The sequence below is a fragment of the Sphaeramia orbicularis genome, chromosome 3 (genome assembly GCF_902148855.1).
Source record: "Sphaeramia orbicularis chromosome 3, fSphaOr1.1, whole genome shotgun sequence".
NCBI classification, from domain to species: domain Eukaryota; kingdom Metazoa; phylum Chordata; class Actinopteri; order Kurtiformes; family Apogonidae; genus Sphaeramia; species Sphaeramia orbicularis.
Window position 1 is genome coordinate 17,015,332 of NC_043959.1, and position 21,061 is coordinate 17,036,392.

The 21,061-nt window shown below is 37.5% G+C and overlaps 1 protein-coding gene across 1 annotated transcript in view; it reads right to left on the reverse strand.

The window, feature by feature from the left end:
• Positions 1 to 21,061, reverse strand: part of slc9a5 (solute carrier family 9 member A5) — a 65,734-nt gene that overhangs the window by 17,709 nt on the left and 26,964 nt on the right. The window contains exons 4-7 of the mRNA XM_030162120.1: positions 12,369 to 12,447; positions 11,494 to 11,671; positions 8,508 to 8,728; positions 4,503 to 4,705 (exon numbers count right to left, since the gene is read on the reverse strand). Coding sequence (XP_030017980.1) covers positions 4,503 to 4,705; positions 8,508 to 8,728; positions 11,494 to 11,671; positions 12,369 to 12,447 — 681 coding nt within the window. The remainder of the gene's footprint in view (positions 1 to 4,502; positions 4,706 to 8,507; positions 8,729 to 11,493; positions 11,672 to 12,368; positions 12,448 to 21,061) is intronic.

The following is a 21,061-nucleotide window of genomic DNA, read 5'->3' on the forward strand; positions in this document are numbered from 1 at the left end:
TGTTAAGCACAAGCTGTAATTAAAAATAAAGTTGTCCTCTGAAGAGGGGTGGTGGTGGTGGGCTGAATAAAAAATTAATCAAAATGAAAAAAAAAAAAATTGAAACTCATACATGGAAATTGACATTTGAAAAAAAAAAACAATGAAGGCTCCAGTTTCAAAAAACTGGAATTTTCTGTCATTGATGGTTCAGACTTTACAGGGTTAAATAAATAAATAAATAAAACAAACTGTGAACTGAACCATGTCATTCATATATAAACTGTCTGCTGTGTTTTTCCTCGTCTTTAGTAGAGATAGTGTGGTTGCCATGAGCGACAGCAGAGGATCCACTGAAGTTAATTTAACAAAAACTCGTTATTCAGTAAATCCTAAATCAGTCATAAATACAGACACGTGCAGACGTCAGGTTCACAGACTGAACTTAAAGATGCTGTTTGTCACAGTTCATCAGGATCCTTTAAAGCATCTGTGGCACACTATAAAAGACTGAAACACAAACCACGCAGACATCATTTATATTGGATTGTAGGAGCAGACTCCACAAACACAGACAACACTGGCAATAAAACCCTGAAAGCATCGTCTACCGCCTTATTAAACCCAAACAGCCATTACAAATAATTACACACTGCAATAAAGCCCTCCACAGCACAGTATCTGCAGGCATGAAACCAAATAATAGGATTTATAATCAGACTGGACTCCACAGTGTGTAGATAACAGAAGATTAATAGGAGTGAGAGCCATCTGCTGAAGTGTTTAGAGGTTCGGACTCCAAATCTGAACCTATATTTTACATTTAAATACACAAATACTGCATTTACTCTGACAAATGTAAACTGTGACTAAAGCAGATCCTTCAGTTCCTGGACTGAGTTCAGATGTTCATCCGCACACAGAAGTAGAGCACATAGAACTGATAATCCAATGAGAGGCCAATTATCTGCTCTGTTCTACAGCAAGGTCAAAGGTCACAGGGAGCATCACTGTGGTTGCTAGGCGACAGAAGGCTGTAATTGTGACGCACATGTATAAATGTCAGTACGTCTGTTTGTACCTGCATTAACACAAGTATAGTATGTGCAGCATTGATGTCAAACATGCGGTCCGTGGGCCAAAACTGGCCACCAAAGGCTCCAATCCAGCCCGCGGAAAATTACACTGAAGATATTAACAATCAGTGGTGTTAAAATCATTTCAGTTCAGGTTTCACATTCAGAATAATTCAATTTGAAGTGGGTAAAACCAGCAAAATACTGTCATAATTAAGGGTGTGTATTAGTAAGAATCTGGTGATAAGATACAAATCATTATACAATATATCGCAACATATCACAATATTGCTAACAAGGCAATTTTTTTTTTTTTTTTAATCATTAGTTCCTGGAAAAAATTAAATTATACCAGAAATATGCAAAAATACTAAACACATTTGTATTTAATCAGAATAGGATCTAATGCTATATCACAAAACTTTCCTCTGTAAAAACTTCAAACTTAAATTATGTTTCAGAGACATTACAGTTAAACATCCTGCTCAAATGTTCATATTCTATTAGTTGTGAATAGAATGTCAGAACACTATTTTTGTACAGTCCCAACAAAGGAACCAACATCTGCCTCTTTCAGACAGTAAAACGTGATTTTAGGATTATTGAAATAACCGTTACTTAACAAAACATTGTAAAATAATAATAATAAATAAAGTATAAACAGAAAAGAAAACCAAAAATGTCTGCCATATCTGCGTTTGAACAAATACCTAAAAAATCTTGACATAGTATTGTGAAATAAAATATCGCGATACATTGCAGAACCAATATTTTCTTACACCCCTAGTCATAATAACCTGTAAGTAATGACAACTGTAAATTTTTGTCTTTGTTTTAGTAATAAAAAAAAAGTAAATAACTTAGCGATAACAGAAAAGTTTGACTGTGCACTTAAAAAAAAAAAAATTGAAGTGCAAATTTAGGGACAGAGAAGGGGATGTGAGCTATGATAATAACGATTGTAAACCCAGGGTGTCAAACATGTGACCCACAGGCCAAAACTGGCCCACCAAAGGGTCCAATCCAGCCTGAAAGATGAAAATGATTGTTAATATACTGAAGATATTAACAAGTGACAATGTAAAAGTGAAATAATAACCTATAATGACTACAATTTTTTTTTTGGTTTAATATGAAAAAAAAAGATATTACATAATGAAAATACTGACGTTTATATACTATCCTTTAACAATAAAATGTGAATAACCTGAACAAATATGAAGAACCTGAAATGTTTAAAGTATATTACGTGTAATTGTACCAATATTCTGCCTGTTATTAACTGTTTAGTGTCTTTGTAGATCTGATCTGTAATGTACATGTAGAAATGATGAAGCTGAGGCAGAATTTTGTTAAATTTGCACTTATTTTTCTTAAGAAATTACATTTTTTCAGGTTATTCACATCTTTTCTGTGCCAGGATAGTTTGTAAATGTAATTATTTTCTTAATTTATCAGTTTTTGCACTAATTCATTTTTCATTCATTATTCATCGGATATGATGTTATTATTTTACTGCTCTGACCCTCCGATGTAGAACCTGAATAAAACTGACTTTAACGTTCCTGTTGAAACCAAATCACAGAAGTGCTTTGTATTTACATGCAGCTCTAATATTTCATTTCAGATCAGATCAGGAAACACTGACCCTCTGCAGCTCTACCCTCTGAACCGTAGACGTCAGTAAAAATACTAATTACATTTAATTCATGTCATCCTCCTCTTGTTCTGTGGACTTATTACACAGAGCTGTAGTGATTTGAAGACATCAGTTTGCTGTTAGCGTCTACACTGGGGTTAAATATTGATGCAGTGGCAGACGCTCAGAGTCCACGAAGGATGAAGATGAGTGACTGACGTGACCTTTGACCTCTGCTCAGCCAAAGGTAGGATGAGCTGTCCACAGTGAGTGGAGTTTTCCTGTAAATACGGGTATATAATGTACAGTATATGTGTGTACTGCAGTATACTGTCAAATGTACTTCTTCCTCAAACTTGTATGAACACGATTTTAAAGCTTAAATCGATGACATCCATTCAACTGGTTGTTGATACATTTGTGCCATTAACCCATAAAGACCCAAAACAGCAACTGTCGACCAAAACCATCTACTGATCTAAGTATGAAGTTCATTCTCATTGTTGATGTTTTCAATATCACACCGTGGTCACACAACTTACAGATCACACGACTATACATACATCCTGGTCATTACAGAAATCCACTGACATTCAACCTCTGGATAAAAGACCTGATGAACTATCTGACATAAAAGAAAACTAGATCTACCACAAGAGACAATGCAGCCAAATTCTATACAATGTGGCAGCCTGTCTTATCATAAATTAAAAAGATGGACACAAACAATTTCTCATTGTCACTAAGGATATATATTATTATTATTATTATTATTAGTATTATTATTATTATTATTATTATTATTATTATTATTATTATTATTATTTTAATTTTCTGTATTCATTTTGGATGTGTATGTTTATATATTTTTGTTAGAGTATGAGGTGCATCAGAGACTCTGTTAGAGTAGGTATGGGGGGGGTACACAACCATGTTGTTATATTTTATGTACATTCAATTGTACAGTTATGATTGTTACAATCTAAAAATTCAATAAAAAAAAAAAAACTTTGCAGAAAAAAACAAAACAAAAAACATCCTGGTCATTGAGTGAGTGACATTGACCACAGTTCATGGTCATATGCATTGGGTGTCAAACATTTTAAATCAGGTAACACATACAGCTCAAACTGATGTCAGTGGGGCCAGAGCAGTAAAATAACATCATAATTTATAAAAAAAATGACAACTCCACATTTTCCTCTGTTTTTGTGCAAAAAGTAAAATTACATAATAAAAAAAACTATCCTTGAACAACAAACATGAATAACCTGAACATCTATGGATAACCTGAAATGTCCTTATTTTCTTAAAAATGAAGTAGTTTTAATAATATCATGCCTTAGTTTTTCATTTACACATGTGGTATAACTCTACAGATCACAGTGGATCTACAAACACACAAAGGATTTAGTAACAGACACCTGGAACTGAAAAATAGAGCATTTGTAAATTGTGTTCATTTATATACTGCATTTATATATATTACATTTAATATAGAAATGTTAACAAATTTCATCTCATGGGCCCCACTGGACCCTCTGGAACCTTTGGACGGGCAGTTATGGCCCGTGGACCGTATGTTTGACACCACTGATGTTTTTCCTACAGATCTAAATGAAAAATGTCCTTCTATTGACCAGTGTCTCAGGTTCTTCCAAAAGTCACTTCAGACTCATCTGAGCCTACACAGACTCTTTCTACAGGCCCCAAAGCATGATGGGATATTAACACCAGTGTAAAGTGTATGTGTTCTGTTTGTCCACAGGTTTTTCCTTTAATTTGTCACTAATTCCCACAGACCCTACCTGGAACATGACAGTGAAGAAGACCACCACGATCGTTGTGGCGACAAAGTAATCCTTGGCTCTGACTTGTTCTCCGTCCAACAGCACCACCAGGGCGAACGCCACTGCCCCCCGCAGGCCGCCGTAGGACATCACCACCTGGTCAATCTTGTCCAATGGGACGAGACGAAAGCGGTTCAGGACCCAGGTCTGACCAATGACACCTGAACAGAGCACAGCCCAGAGGTTTAGAAACATTAGGAAACATGTGTGTCTTCAGTTTACAGAAAAATAACAGAATATTTGAGTTTAATCTGTAAAAACTGACCACTCAAATACTAGAAACAAAAGTCCATTTTTGTGGAATTGAGAAGTGTATTAGAGTTTTTAACAAAATCCAAACAAAACACTTGCCACATCATTTTGTTTATGAAATATTTTTGTATCATATTTAATACATTAGGTGTCAAGTACCTTATTTACCTGCTGTATCAAATTTGATACACACCTTTTTAACCCTTAAAGACCCAAACATCCACCTTTAACCTAAACCATCTACTGATCTAAACTCTTTAATGCCTGTTGATCCACTAATCCTATCAATACATGTCAATAAATGGTGTAAAATACCGTTTTACTTAAATCATCACTGGATAAAATGTACAAAAACTTGTAAAAGGAGAATAAAATGAGCAAAATACTTGAAAAAATAAGAAAAAGATGAACCGGAAACCCTTGAAACATAGCATAAAAATGAAAAAATACTTCTAAAATGAGGAGAAAAGGAGCAAAACACTTAAAAAATCAAGAGAATTTCTCGTTTCATAACATCAAGAACCCTGTATTTATTCTGTTAACTCTCAAAAACCTAAACCATCTACTGATCTAAACTGTTTAATACATGTTGATCTACTAATCCTATCAATCCATGTCAATAATCGGTGTAAAATACAGTTCTTCATCTTTTCATGGTCATCAGATATGACCATATTTGGACGTTCAAAGGCTCTGTAGTTACCATGGAAACACTGTCATCTTCTCCAACATTGATTCACCAGTCAAACCCATGGAGTTGGATCAATGACAGTGGATGGACACACTGGGTTTATGATCAGTTAATGACAGATTGCACTGAAAAAGACGCTGTTTATTCAGTTTATACAAACTTGAAACTCATACATGGAAATTGATATTTGAAAAAAAAATTTTTGGTTGTTCAGAAGGACCAGTAAAGGCTCCAGTTTCAAAAAAACTGGAATTTTCTGTCAATAATTTAATGGTTCAGACTTTGCAGGGTTAAATATGTACACTGTGAGGAATATATGAACGATTAATCTGTTGGGAAGATGTTGTGTCTGTTATGTTTTAATAAAAATGAAATTAAAAAAAAAGACAAAAGACAAAAAAGCCCATTGACTGGCTGCAGTGGGATGATCATCCACCAGGGGGCAGAACACATATATCAGGTCACATACAACAGGTTTTTAAGGAAAGTATTGATCTTATTGATTAGATAGAGGCCTCAGAACCTGCTGAAGCACATGTGATACAAATGGTTTTAAAGGGTTAAACTTCCTTGACTGAAGCATCGGCAGATCCACAGAATAAAAACTAAAAGGCAGTGTTTTCAGTGTGACCTGATCAGTATTCAGCTGTACTTCAGATGTGAATGTCAGCGGTAAAGGCCACCGCTGCTGTCATCTTTCAATTATGAGCATGGGAAGGAAACGGCAGAGTGTAACAGGAAATGACAAATAAAAATCTACTGATAAAAGAAATAAATAGATAAAGAGCTGGTGGAAATCTGAGTCAGTGGGTTTTACTGAAACTGTAAAAGAGAAAAGTCTGTTTATATGATCTGCTCTGAGACGTCTGGGTTTATACTTTTAATGGGTTAATTGGTTGAATGTTTGACACCCAATGATTTTAAGTCTGTAGGTTTTATGTCTGAAGACAAGTTTTTATACTGCAAAAAACTAAATCTGACCCCGAGTATTTTTCTCATTTCTAGTCCAAATATCTCATCACACTTGAAATCACACAGAATCACCTAAAGAGGAACTTCTCAGTGAGATATAAGAACTGATTTATAGACAATAGATCTGGAAAATCTGATTTCAACAAATCTTACCAAGATAATTTTAAGATATAAGATAAGGTAATTTTTACTTGTTCCATTGGCAGATTTTTTTGCTAAATTCAAGATTTTATTTTTTTGCTTAATTCAAGATTTTTTTTGCTTAATTCAAGATTTTTGTTTCCTAAATTGAATTTTTTTTTTGCTTAATTCAAATTTTTTTTTTTTTGCTTAATTCAAGAATTTTTTTTGCTTAATTCGAGAATTTTTTTCTTGATTCAGATTTTTTTTGCTTAATTCAAGCTTGTTTAATTCAATAGTTTGTAAATGTAAATATTTTCATGTAATTTTACTGTTTTATACTAAAACAAGAATCATTATCTATAGCAGGGTTGTCAAACATATGGCCCAGGGGCCAAAACCGGCTTGTCAAAGGTTCCAACCCGGCCCGCAGCATGAATATGGGTTTTTCTATGAAACTGGGTTTATTTTAGTATCTGTCACTTTTCCAGCTTTTTAGACCCAATAATAAAAGGTAAATGTACACATATATCCCCCCAGGATGGACCTAATGATGACCTCAGATAAATGCACAAAAATTATTCTGCTGCTCTGATCCATCCCATAATTAATGGATTTTCAATCAACTGTTGGGTCTAAAAAATAGAACCCAAATATGGACATTAAATCTTCCTAGGTGTCAGTGCGTTAGATGTGAAAACGTGTGTAAATGGTTTTATATAGACTATAAATAAAGACACTGTATTAAATGTGTCAATCCTATTGGTTTTTCTAATCCACACATGTGGGTTTTTCATCAGTCTCAGTCTCATTCCAGGTTTGGTGTGGAACCCATCGTGTCCACTGGTGTTACATACAGAACATTTTCTTTATTATTACTTAAAAAGCATCTGAAAATGACTGTAATTCATGAAAAAATGTAAGGCTGTGTATCATTTGGTTTGTATTTGATGATTTGTACTTTGATTTGCATTTTTATTACTTTTACTGTAGTTTATTATTTCAGTTATATTGTATTTTTAATTCTTTTTTCTCTTTTTTTTTCCTGCGAGATATTCAGATAAGCCTTATTTGGCTTCTCTCCTCTCCTGCACAATGATATTACTTGTTTGTTGTTGTTTTTTTTTATTATTTTTCTCTTGCTGTTTTATGATGTGCAAATAAATAAATAAAAATAAAAAAAAATAATCTGAACATTTAAACACAAATAAATCTTAAATTATTTTTCAACAGCGGTCATTTTTATGAAACACTTTGCATTTGATAATTAGTTCAATTCCCAAAATGCACCTGTGAGAGAATAAAGATATTTAAAAAAAAAAAAAAATAAAAAAATAGTAGTGTAATTTTTGTGTCCTTTTGACCGTGTTACATGTGGATTTTTGTATTAAAAATAATGTAAAATAATATAAAAATGTGTTTTATCTGTAAAATAGTTTCTCTTTTATCTCAGTAAATATTTATTTTAAAATAGACCCAAAGTGCTTCCAAACTTGCTTCGTAACATTCATCTACATCTGCTTTGAATTTTTAGCCCCTCTGTTCTGTTTTTAGGACCGGTTTCAGAGAAGAACCCATATATAATGTACATATTCTTATAGTGTGTTTGATATTTAACCTCCTAAGACCCAGGAAATGTCAGCAAAAGTACAAGCTTTTTTTTGTTTTTTATTAAATAAGTGCCTATATTGGAAACATCATGATGGAACAGTTGTTTCAGATGCAGTTTTTAAAATTTTTATGGAATGTCCTCTGTGGTGGACAGTTTTCTTTTCTTTTCTTTTTTTGTATAAAGTTGTGAAACTCTTATCCACAAATGAGGACAGAAAACCCATAGCTGGATCTGAGGAGGTTAAGTACAGCCAAAAACCACCTGTCAAAAGTTCCTTATGTGCAAATAGAGACAATAAACATGAAGTGTGACTGACCCATAGCTCTGAAGATGAAGATGAAGATGAGCGTACAGGACACCAGGCCTGTGTCCCACGCCCACTTCGTCTTGTCCACGGCTGAGATTCCCAGGAAAATGAAGATAATCGTCTCTGCGATGCTGGCCAGAGTCTTCATCGTGTACTTAACCGTGGTCCGAGACTTCTGGGAAATGTTGGCCTCCACGTATTTATTGGCGCCGATGCCACAGAAGGTCATACTGAAGAGATAAAGAGGAAGAACTGCTGAAAACTGAAGAAAAATAATTCAACAGCTCTGTCTGTGTCATATATGAGCTGGTAGAAGAGAGTCAGATTCTGCAGCTAAATGGAGCCGTAACTGTACAGAAAGTTACAAAAGATGAATCTGAATAAGATGAACCGTCTTATTTAACTACAACTCCTCATGCTGGAATTGGAATAATCTACGACCTGAACTTCAATCAACATCTTCTTTATCATTAATTAGAAAGCATCTGAAAAGGACTGTAATTTATTTTTAAAAAATGTAAGGCTGTTTATCATTTGATTTGTATTTGATGATTTGTAGTTTGATTTATATTTCTATTGTTTTTACTTCAGATCAGGGGCGTCAAACTCATTTTAGTTCAGGGGCCACATTCAGCCTAATATGATATAAAGTGGGCCGGACCAGTAAAATAATATAAATAGGTGGATAATAACTTTTGAGTGAAAAAAGTACAATTCCGTAATGAAAATGTTTTACATGCATGAATTGTAATCGAACATAACATGAAGAAATATGAACCTGAAAATTCGTAAGTAAAATAAGTGCAATTTTAACAATATTATGCCTTAGTTTTTCATTTATACATGTGAATCACAATTTAGAGATCACAGTGGATCTACAAATGCACAAAACATTAAATCAGAGGCAGAATATTATTAAAATTCCACATACTTCTCTTAAGAGATTTCAGGTTATTCACATTTTTTTTTTAAATAAAAGGCTAGTTTGTAAATGTAAATATTTTTATGTAATTTAACTTTTTTTTTTTTTTTACACTAAAACAATGAGAAAAATTTACAGTTTTCATTTTTTATAGGTTATTATGATAGTATTTTACTGGTCTGATCCACTTTAGATTGAATGGACCTAAAATGACTGTCAATATCTTCAGCGTCATTTTTGCATTTCACAAATTCATCCCAGGGGCCGGATTGAACCCTTTGGCGGGCCAGATTTGGCCCCCGGGCCACATGTTTGACACCTGTGTTTTAGATTATTATTTCAGTTATATTGTATTTTTAATTATTTTGTTCTTTTTCTTTTCTTCTTCCTGTGTATTGTTTATTTCCGGGGAGGTATTCACATAAGCCTTTTTTTGGCTTCTGTCCTCTCCTGCACAGTGATGCTACTTGTTTGAATGTTGTCTTTTCTTTTCTTTTTTTTTCTTTTTTCTTTTTCTCTTGCTGTTAATGATGTGCAAATAAAAAAAATATATCTGGAAAAGAGATTTAACCCATAAACACCAAACATTTACTGGTATAAACTGTTTAATACCTGTTGATCCACTAATCCTATCAATACATGTCAATAATTGGTGTAAAAGGCAGTTTTGCATCAATTATTCCTGGATAAAATGCACAAAAACTTGTAAAATGAGATTAAAATGAGCAAAACACTTGAAAAATAAGAAAAAGATGAACCTAAAACTCTTGAAATTTGGCATAAAAGTGAACTAATACTTCTACAATGAGGAGAAAATGAGCAAAATACTTGAAAAATGAGGAGAATTCATCATTTCATTACATCCAGAACCCTGTATTTATTTTGTTAACCCTCAAAAACCAAAACCATCTACTGATCAAAATTGTTTAATACCTGTTGATCCACTAATCCTATCAATACATGTCAATAATTGGTGTAAAATACAGTTTGTCATCTTTTCATGGTCATCAGATATGACCCATTTGGACGTTCAGAGGCTGCATAGTTACCGTGGAAACACCGTCATCTTCTACAACATTAATTCACTAGTAAAACCCATGGAGTTGGATCAATGACAGTGGATGGAGTGGAAATGGAGATACTTGGTTTATATATATTAAAAAACAATAAAACATGTCTAAAATAATAAATAAAATGGAAAACATAGAACTATAATGAAGCAAAAAAGAATAAAATGAGCAACAAAATCAACAAAAACAGACAAAGTAATCAATAAATTGAACAAAAATTAACAATAAATCAACAATATAATAAGTGACATGAACAAAATAAGCTGAAAACTGAACATTTTTCTCAGCGTTCACAATTAGTTACTGTGGAAACACCATCATCTTCTACAACATTGATTCACCAGTAAAACCCATGGAGCTGGATCAATGCCAGTGGATAAAATGAACAAAAACAGCCTAAGTAATGAATAAAATGAACAAAAATCGATAAGAAATTGATGAAATAATAAGTAAGAAGAACAAAATAAATCACAAACTGAAGTGAATTGAAGAAAAAAATTATGACTTTTGACTTAAAAAACTACAGTGACATTAACAAAATGAACAAAAGTGAATAAGAAAATGTAGAAAATAATAAATAACATGGAGAAAATAAGTAAAAATTATTAAAGAAGATTAAAGAATGTAAACATTGATTCACCTGTAAAACCCATGGAGTTGGATCAGTGACAGTGGATGGACACACTGGGTTTATGTTCAGTTAATGATAATATTTAGTTGAAAAAGACACTGTTTATTCAGTTTGATCTGTTTCTGATACAATAACCCTCAACTGTAATCTGAGCTTTAATGAACATCTACATGATCAGTGAATTAAATATAAGAAAATGCAGGATTTTTCATTTAAAAATGCAAAATACAGAGAATTTTATTGCAATAACTGGTGATAAATCACTAACGGTTAAATATGGAGAATAAACTCATTTGGGAACTGCCACAGAAGTATGAGTGTGTGTTTCAGGGTTAATGAGTGAAAGTGTTTGGGTGTGACGGTCAGACTTACGACAGAATGGCGGACAGCGAGAAGAGCTCAGCTGTGAGGTAGGCCAGGTAGACCAGCAGGAAGACGAACAGAGGCTCAATGATGCGGACCTTCTTAGTAAAACGAGTGATGAAGCCCAGGAGGACAGCGAAGACCAGACCCACCAGAGTCCCACCAATACTGACGATGAGGAAGGAGGCTGAGGAGGAGGAGGGGGAGGGGGAGGGGGAGGAGAGAGGAGAGAGAGGAGGAGGAGGAGGGGGAGGGGGAGGAGAGAGGAGAGGAGGAGGAGGAGAGAGGAGGAGGAGGAGGGGGAGGAGAGAGAGAGAGAGGAGGAGGAGGAGGAGGAGGAGAGAGGAGGAGAGAGGAGGAGAGAGGAGGAGGGGAGAAGAGAGGAGAGGAGAGAGGAGGAGGAGGAGGAGGAGGAGGAGGGGGAGAGAGAGGAGGAGGAGGAGGAGGAGGGGGAGAGAGGAGGGGGAGGGGGAGGAAAGAGGGGAGGAGAGGAAGAGGAGGAGGAGGGGGAGGAGAGAGGAGGAGGAGGAGGAGGAGGAGAGAGGAGAGGAGAGAGGAGAGAGAGGAGGAGGAGGGGGAGAGAGGAGTGAGAGGGGGGAGAGAGGAAGAGGAGAGAGGAGAGGAGGAGGAGGAAGAGGAGGAGAAGAGAGGTGAGAGAGGGGGGCGAGAGGAGGAGGAGGAGAGAGGGGAGAGAGGGGGGATAAAGAGGAGGGAAAGAGGAGGAAGGAGAGGAAGAGAAGGAGGAGGAGGAAGAACAGAAGGAGAAGGAGGGAAAGGAGGAGGAGGAAAAAGAGGAGGAGAAAGAGGAGGAGGAACAGAAGGATGATGAAGGCTGCTGCTGCAGGTCCTGGGTCATCATCAGTTCAGTTTGTTTGTGGACTCACCCACTCCTTTGAAGTAATCCACCGTCTGCACGTTTTCTGCCCCCACTTCAACGAAGGAGATGTAGACTTTATACAAAACCTGCAAAACAACACACACAACATACACAACACACACAACATACACAACACACACAACATACACAACATACACAACACACACAACATACATAACACACACAACATACACAACATGCACAACATGCACAACACACACAACACACACACAACACACACAATATACATAACACACACAACATACACAACACACACACAACACACACAACATACACAACACACACAACATACATAACACACACAACATACACAACACACACAACATACACAACACACACAACACACACAACATACATAACACACACAACATACACAACACACACAACACACACACAACACACACAACATACATAACACACACAATATACATAACACACACAACATACATAACACACACAACACACACACAACACACACGATATACATAACACACACAACATACACAACACACACAACACACACACACAACATACATAACACACACAACACACACACAACACACACAACATACACAACACACACAACACACACAACATACACAACACACACACAACATACACAACACACACACAACACACACACAACATACACAACACACACACAACACACACACAACAGTTAGGAGTCTAGAGCATCAAACTGGAGGAAAAACTACAAATTAAACAAAATAAGCAAAAAAATGAACCAACAATAAAATAAATAATCATAATAAATGAACAATGATACTGGATGGGTATGGGTTTTGAGGCCCCAGTATGTGGGTAAATGTTCGTACTGCCCACCTCAGTTGTGTTCCCGTAGTTTGAGGGTTAATGGGAAAGCTGTGACTTTTAACGGTGTTTGTCTTCCAGCGCATGTTTTCCGATAAACCGCCACAGATTAAAGTGACTTATGGAAAAAGTTGACATTCTCCAAAGTGCTGAGCTCAGAACTCTGAAAACAGTGATTTTATAAACCCACTGTAAGGACCTTAAAGTCAGCAGGTGACCAGGGTCTGGGTCTGGGTCTGGGTCTGACACTGGACCCACATACAGAACACACTTCAGTATAAAACAGACAGATGCAGCTGTGGTTCAAGCAGCTGGGTTCAGGGGTTCTGTCGTCTTTCTGTGGACTCGTACTCTCACACACTCATGCCTCTGTGTGTCTTTCCTTCAGTATTTCCAGACTTGTGGGTCACACTCGCCGTCTTCCCACAGTTTTTTTCCATTTGCTGATGGGATTAGCTCATAGTCTGAGTGCTGCGGAGGATTAGAAAACTACAGAGTTAATCTACTCAGAATCTGAACCCTTTACTGAGGAACTGTGAGGCTTTTCTGCCGTCTGCCTGGTCATCACACACCACTGTCCGCTCTTCAAAGCCTTCACACGGACCTTCACCTGTTCACTCATCCACCGCTGCTCCGCTGGGGTTAACGGTTGGCTTTTACTGTCCAGGCCTCTAAACTGTTACATTCTGACAAACATATTTACATTGAAATTCACATTAACTCAGTGGTTCTCAGTCTTTTTCTGTTGCCCCCCCTTTAATCAGTGGTTCAATTACAACTTTTACAAAAAAAAAAACAAAAAAAAAAAAACCCATCAGTATTGTACCAATATTTTTCTGCTTTTCCTTGAATAACTTGTGCAAATTAAAAATAACTTAGATTTTTGCTTGAATAATACAAATAAACTCAACAGACTGCTCCCTCAGACAATATTTTTCCAGATAAAAATAGGAAATAATAAGAATGGATTAGATTTCTATAGTGCTTTTCAAGGCACCCAAAGCACTTTACATTATTGATCCGTTCTTCATTCTCCCTCTGGTGGAGCTGAACTACATCTGTATCCACAGCTGTCCCTGCGGCCCCTCCCACCTCCACCCAACATTCACACACATTCACACACATTCATACACCAGTGAGTGACACTGGAGGCAAGGAGGGGGAAGTGATTACCCACAGACACCACGGCACATGACAAGGACAGAGCAGGATTCGAACTGCCAACCCTTCAGTTATTGGACGACCTGCTCTACCTCCATGGCTGCCCACTGCACAGTTATCTTCCAACTATGACAATAAAGTTACTTTTTTTTAGAACAACAAACACATTTTGCGCGCAAAGATGAACATTTAACCCATAAAGACCCAGAACTACTTTCGTGTCAGTTCCCAAAGGAATTTTTCTCTCTATTTAACTTTTCTTAAGTGATTTATCACCATTTATTACAATATTATCCTCTGCATTTTGCATTTTTAAGTCAAAGTCAGGTGTTTTCCATTACTGAATTTGCTGATCATGTAAAGGTTCATAACAGAGCCCAACCACTATGGGATTTTTGGGGCCGATGCTGATACCAATTTTGGGGGCTAAAAAAAGCTGATATCCAATATACTGGCTGATAACCGATATATTGGCAGATATATGAAATAAGAACATTGATATATACAGGATATAACAGTCTTATATTAGATAACAGTGGACAGGTGGATTAACAGTTGGATCTTTGTTTATCTCACACAGATAATGAACCCAACGTTCAAACGCTGTATAATAGTCTTCTATCAGACTAGTCTGTGACCTGTGGGGAACCACGGGGTGTAGATGTGGTAGTTTTGATGCTGGGGAGCAGACTTTTAAAAAGATGTGAGTCTATATTTTATAAGTAGTGACATAAAAATGGTTTGGTAAATCATTCTTTAAAATGTGAACAATAATAATATACAGTATTAATACAATTATTATTATACAGTATTAATACAATATTAATATACATTATTAAGACCATTATTAATATACAGTATTAACACAATATTACTATACAGTATTAAGACCATTATTAATATACTGTATTAATACCCAGGCACACCTGCAGAATGAAACTGTGAGGTACACAGGAATCTCACGAACGGGGGTAGGTGTGAATAGTTTGTAGGACTGGGGGGGGGGGGGGGGGGTCAAAGTGAAAGTGAAAGTGAACATGCTTCACTATTCCTCTAACTCTCTGTGCAGCACAGACACAAGAGCAGAGCAACAGAATCTCCACGCAGCAAAACAGTTGATACATCAGTTACATATTGACTGATGTTGATTAGTTGGTGATGCGCTATAATCGGAATCGGTGAGGCTCTGGTTCATAAAAGCTCAGATTAAACTTAATGACTATTATATCAAAAACAGAGAAAACTGAATAAACAAGGTCTTTTTCTGTCCAATCTGTCATTAACTGAACATAAACCCAGTGTGTCCATCCACTGTCATTGATCCAACTCCATGGGTTGTACTGGTGAATCAATGTTGTTGAAGATGACGGTGTTTCCACGGTAACTACGGAGCCTCTGAACGTCCAAATGGGTCATATCTGATGACCATGAAAAGATGAAGAACTGTATTTTATACCAATTATTGACATGGGTTGATACGATTAGTGGATCAACAGGAATTAAACAGTTTCAATCAGGAGATGGTTTAGGTTAAAGGTGGACGTTTGGGTCTTTAAGGGTTAAAGGTGGACATTTGGGTCTTTAAGGGTTAAAGGGGGACGTTTGGGTCTTTAAGGGTTAAAGGTGGACATTTGGGTCTTTAAGGGTTAAAGGGGGACGTTTGGGTCTTTAAGGGTTAAAGGTGGACGTTTGGGTCTTTAAGGGTTAAAGGTGGGCGTTTGGGTCTTTAAGGGTTAAAGGGGGACGTTTGGGTCTTTAAGGGTTAAAGGTGGACGTTTGGGTCTTTAAGGGTTAAAGGTGGACGTTTGGGTCTTTAAAGGTTAAAGGTGGACGTTTGGGTCTTTAAGGGTTAAAGGGGGACATTTGGGTCTTTAAGGGTTAAAGGAGGACGTTTGGGTCTTTAAGGGTTAAAGGGGGACGTTTGGGTCTGTAAGAGTTAAAGGAGGACGTTTGGGTCTTTAAGGGTTAAAGGTGGACGTTTGGGTCTTTAAGGGTTAAAGGGGGACATTTGGGTCTTTAAGGGTTAAAGGGGGACGTTTGGGTCTTTAAGGGTTAAAGGGGGACATCTGGATGTTTAAGGGTTAAAGGGGGACGTTTGGGTCTTTAAGGGTTAAAGGTGGACGTTTGGGTCTTTAAGGGTTAAAGGGGGACGTTTGGGTCTTTAAGGGTTGAAGGGGGACGTTTGGGTCTTTAAGGGTTAAAGGTGGACGTTTGGGTCTTTAAGGGTTAAAGGTGGACGTTTGGGTCTTTAAAGGGTAAAGGTGGACGTTTGGGTCTTTAAGGGTTAAAGGTGGACATTTGGGTCTTTAAAGGTTAAAGGTGGATGTTTGGGTGTTTAAGGGTTAAAGGGGGACGTTTGGGTCTTTAAGGGTTAAAGGTGGACATTTGGGTCTTTAAAGGTTAAAGGTGGATGTTTGGGTGTTTAAGGGTTAAAGGGGGACATTTGGGTGTTTAAGGGTTAAAGGTGGACATTTGGGTGTTTAAGGGTTAAAGGTGGACATCTGGGTCTTTAAGGGTTAAAGGTGGACGTTTGGGTCTTTAAGGGTTAAAGGGGGACATCTGGGTGTTTAAGGGTTAAAGGGGGACGTTTGGGTCTTTAAGGGTTAAAGGTGGACGTTTGGGTCTTTAAGGGTTAATAAACTCTGTGGGTCAATGAGTCCGCTTCCATCTCAGAACATTAAAGTCCAAATTGTCCAAACTGGTCCAAAACCCTAACATGTCTGTCCTAGAGGTAAGATCTTAAGCCCAAGCCTGAGCCCGAGCCCGACCCGAATTTCGGGCCGGGTCGGGCCTAAAATGTCTATCATTACGTTTGGGTCGGGTCGGGCCGGGCTTCTCTCTCGCTGACTTTTTTTTTTAATAAATATATGTTATATATGTTTTCCGCAAAAAAACAGAAGTCGCCTCCTCACAACACGTACTGTACTAAACTCTTGCAATGACAATTCAAAGAACTCCTTCCTGTCTCTGTCTATTATCCACCCGTCATTGTTCTTCTTTGTCTCTCTGCCTCTCTCTCTCTCTTAAAGTGCCGCGCTAGATTCTTAAGGACGTACTGCTGCTGTGGTTTATGGCACAATTTTCAACCCGTCAAAATGACGGATGGCCTTAAATTTTTCCCGTCAACTCTTAAAAAAATCTGTCAATGATGGAAAATTGTCGGTTAATGTAACCTCTGCAGACACAGAAATATAAAAGATGTAAATGTTTATACAGTCTTGTTTAACTTTGATTTCGTTACAAAAGACAGGCTTTAATTTGTTATCATAAATCACCCCTCCTCCTCCCGAGTCCTCACAAATAAAATATGAAATTTCGGGTTTGCTTCGGGCTTGGGCCTGCAAATCAAGTTAATTGGTCGGGCTCGGGCTGGGTCGGGCTTTAATACCCGCGGGCCTGGGTCGGGTCAGGCTGGATTTTTTAGGCCCGATCTTACCTCTAGTCTGTCCAAGTGTCTTGTCCTTGTCCATTGTCCAAACCTAAACTCTTTGTCCAGTCTAGTGACAGATCACCATGGCAGCAGATTGGTTTGGTGTCCGTCCCTTAAATGAGTCCAGGGTGCTCCAACGCTCAAACATTAGTTCCACCTGATACACGTTCTAACCTGAAGAACAAAAACACACCAAAGGACTGATCCCATGACCCCCCAGACAGGCCTTTGCCCCCCCCCTCCCCCCCAACACACACACACAGTTTGACAAACACTGCATTAACGTGTCCTATTGACATAATTTTCCAAACTGCAGATCATTTTGTTTGTGACCTTTCCCTGAAACAAATCACTTTCACTGCAGCCGTTTGTAAATATTTACCCACATTTATTCAGGCCAGCAGCTCCATTCATTTGTCGAATGCAATATATTTGTGACAGTTTAATCACTTTTAATTCATGAATTATGACCGCAGTTAAATCAACAGCATCTGTAATTACTAATCCACTTAATGTTTCCATGACGATCTAATCACCGATAACAATAACCTTCGTATTTATTCATTATTAACAGTGTGAAGTGCTGCATGTGGAACCAAACAGGAGCTTAACTGACTTCTTACTAAATGTTGTGACGTTCATTGGTTTGTGGTCTGTGGTTTTAAAGCCTCAAGTGAAGAAGAAGTGACCATATGATGATAAGAAGAAGAAGGAGGAGGGGAAAAAGGACGGGAGGACATGACAGAACTAAGGTCACTGCTAAAGAACTGCAAACATTAACTGTCCTGAAAATTAGGAAACGTTAACTTCCAAGTAATTTCAGCTAACTACTGTGTTTACATGCACAGGTTGGTTCAGTAACAGTCATGTGAACTTTGTCTAATGTCTAAACCACGGGCGGAAAGAACCTCATCTACAAATTGAGGCCAATGCAGAGCTAACTTAAAGTTGCAATACCACTGACGGCCATCGGGTGGCAGCTCCAAAAAGTGAAGGATCCCATATGCAGTGTTTCCACCACCTGGAACCAGCTCAACTCAACTCGACTCGGGTACCAGGTCCTATTCCTGAAGACCGTTTCCATTACAGGATACTACCAACTTCAGAGTACCTAGCCGTCATAGCGATGCGGTGCATAACTTCTGTGTCGTCTGCTCAAAGAGCTGCTGATAAACTCGTTTGTTGCGTGTTGTCCCGTCAAGCTCATGCTAAATTTTTCCATCAGCCACCAAGGACAGAAATATCTGAACCTCCTCGGCTGACCATAGTGGTTTTTTTTTTGCAGGCTGTCATCATAGATTAACCTACCGCTATATTTACTGTCAACTTCCGAATCTGTTTTTTTTTTTTTTTAAATGGGAGGTCGTCACACATCGATAACGCAATGACACAGAGACGACTCTCTAACCATTCAGAGGTCTGCAGTGTTTACACGTCATGTTTTAGTATCTGTTCCCCATGTTTTGGAACCTCGGCAGAGTAGATACCAAAAAACTAGTTCCAGGTACCAGATTGCAGGTTCTCTTACGTAATGGAAATGCAAAAAGGCCGAGGCGAGTCAAGTTGAGTCGAGCCGGTACTATGTAGTGGAAACACAGCAATAGACTTACAGTGAACTTCTCTGTAAAAAGTAAATGACGTTTTTCCAGGACTCATTCCATGACCCTAACCTTAACCCTTTTGGAGTTTTGTTTTATTTATTAAAACACCGGACAGACCATTCAACTGGTATTCGAAATAAAAAATAAACAAACAAACAATAGTTAATAGTTTATCCCAACAAGACTATAAAATGATTTGAATTTACTGTTTTACCAAGTCTATAAGCTAGCATTTAGCATTACATCATCCATGACTCCTTGCACATGTTTCCACCCTTTGTGCTAAAGCAGCTCCGCCCCTTTTGATCAAATATGGTTACTTCTGGAGATGGGCAAATTATGACCTACCAGCTTCAGTTCAGAAACTAATAGGCGATGTCACAGTTCCTCTGGTTTCACTAATTATGTACAGTAATTTCCGGTCTATAGGCTGCTACTTTTTTTCATATGCTGTGAACCCGCAGCTCAAAAGTGATGCGGTTAATTTATATTTTCCAGGCTAACAATCGATCCAGCTGTCGAAGAAGGAAATAGAGCCGCCGCATGTACGCTTGGCATCAATGAATCAATGGTGGGATGTTGGTTGTGCAGCCAATAGTCCAGAAAGTACGGTACAGTACAGTCTATGGTCTAAAAACACTATTAGCATGCTAGCTGACTGTAGAAATAAAAACATACACTGAAGTCAGGCTCACATTAGCTAATGCAGTCCACTTAAGTTTGGAATGAAATGCCTAAAAAGCTGGAGGACTTATCAACTTAATGCACTTTTAAAAAAGCTATGAAATCCCATTTTAACTGAACTTAATGATTTGTAGATGTACGGTCAAATGAACTGTACGACCCTGTTTATACTCCTTCTGTAAAGTTTCTGTATGAAATTCAATCTGTAATTATATGTTTTTTGCATTGTATATGTTGTGTATTTGAATTTTAGTCTTAGAAGACTAGTAACCACCACCGGGGGGCTAATGGGGATCCTATTAAACAAATAAATAAATGCAGCTAAGCTATGCTAATAGGCCAAGTAGTGTAATTAAAGCTGAAATGTGTGTGTTTTTGGTGTCATTAGATGCTTCTCAGACAGTAGGAGGGAGGTTAAAAACATCATCAGGTTAAACAGAGGGTCAGATTCAGACACAGATGTTTGTACATTGATTTATTTATTTGACCTTTATTTACCCAGGCAAGCCATTAAGAACAGATTCTTATTACCTCCGCCAAGGATGGTATCGGGGTTTGTCTGTGTATTTTGTAAGTTAACTCAAAAAGTTATGGATGAATTTGGGTGAAATTTTCAGGAAATATTGATACTGGCACAAGGAATAAATGGTTAAATGTTGGTGGTGATGGGGGTGGGGGTGGGGGGTTTGTTTGTCTGTTGGTTAGCAAGATAACTCAAAAAGTTATCGGGGGGGTGCTGATCTGCCTAGGCGGAGGTCCACGCTCTCCGAGTGCTTTTCGAGTTTCCAAATGCAGCCTGGTGAGTGTATATAAGGTATAAGTGGTTTCACATTGACGCATTAATGTTAAACGGTCGTCTAAACCTACATATTTAGCCTTTTGTTTTGGACCAATAGGACAGATCTGCAGATGGAAGGTATGTGGCCTTAAATTCTGGTGTTAAGTATCCTACCTTCATAAAACTCTGGGTTA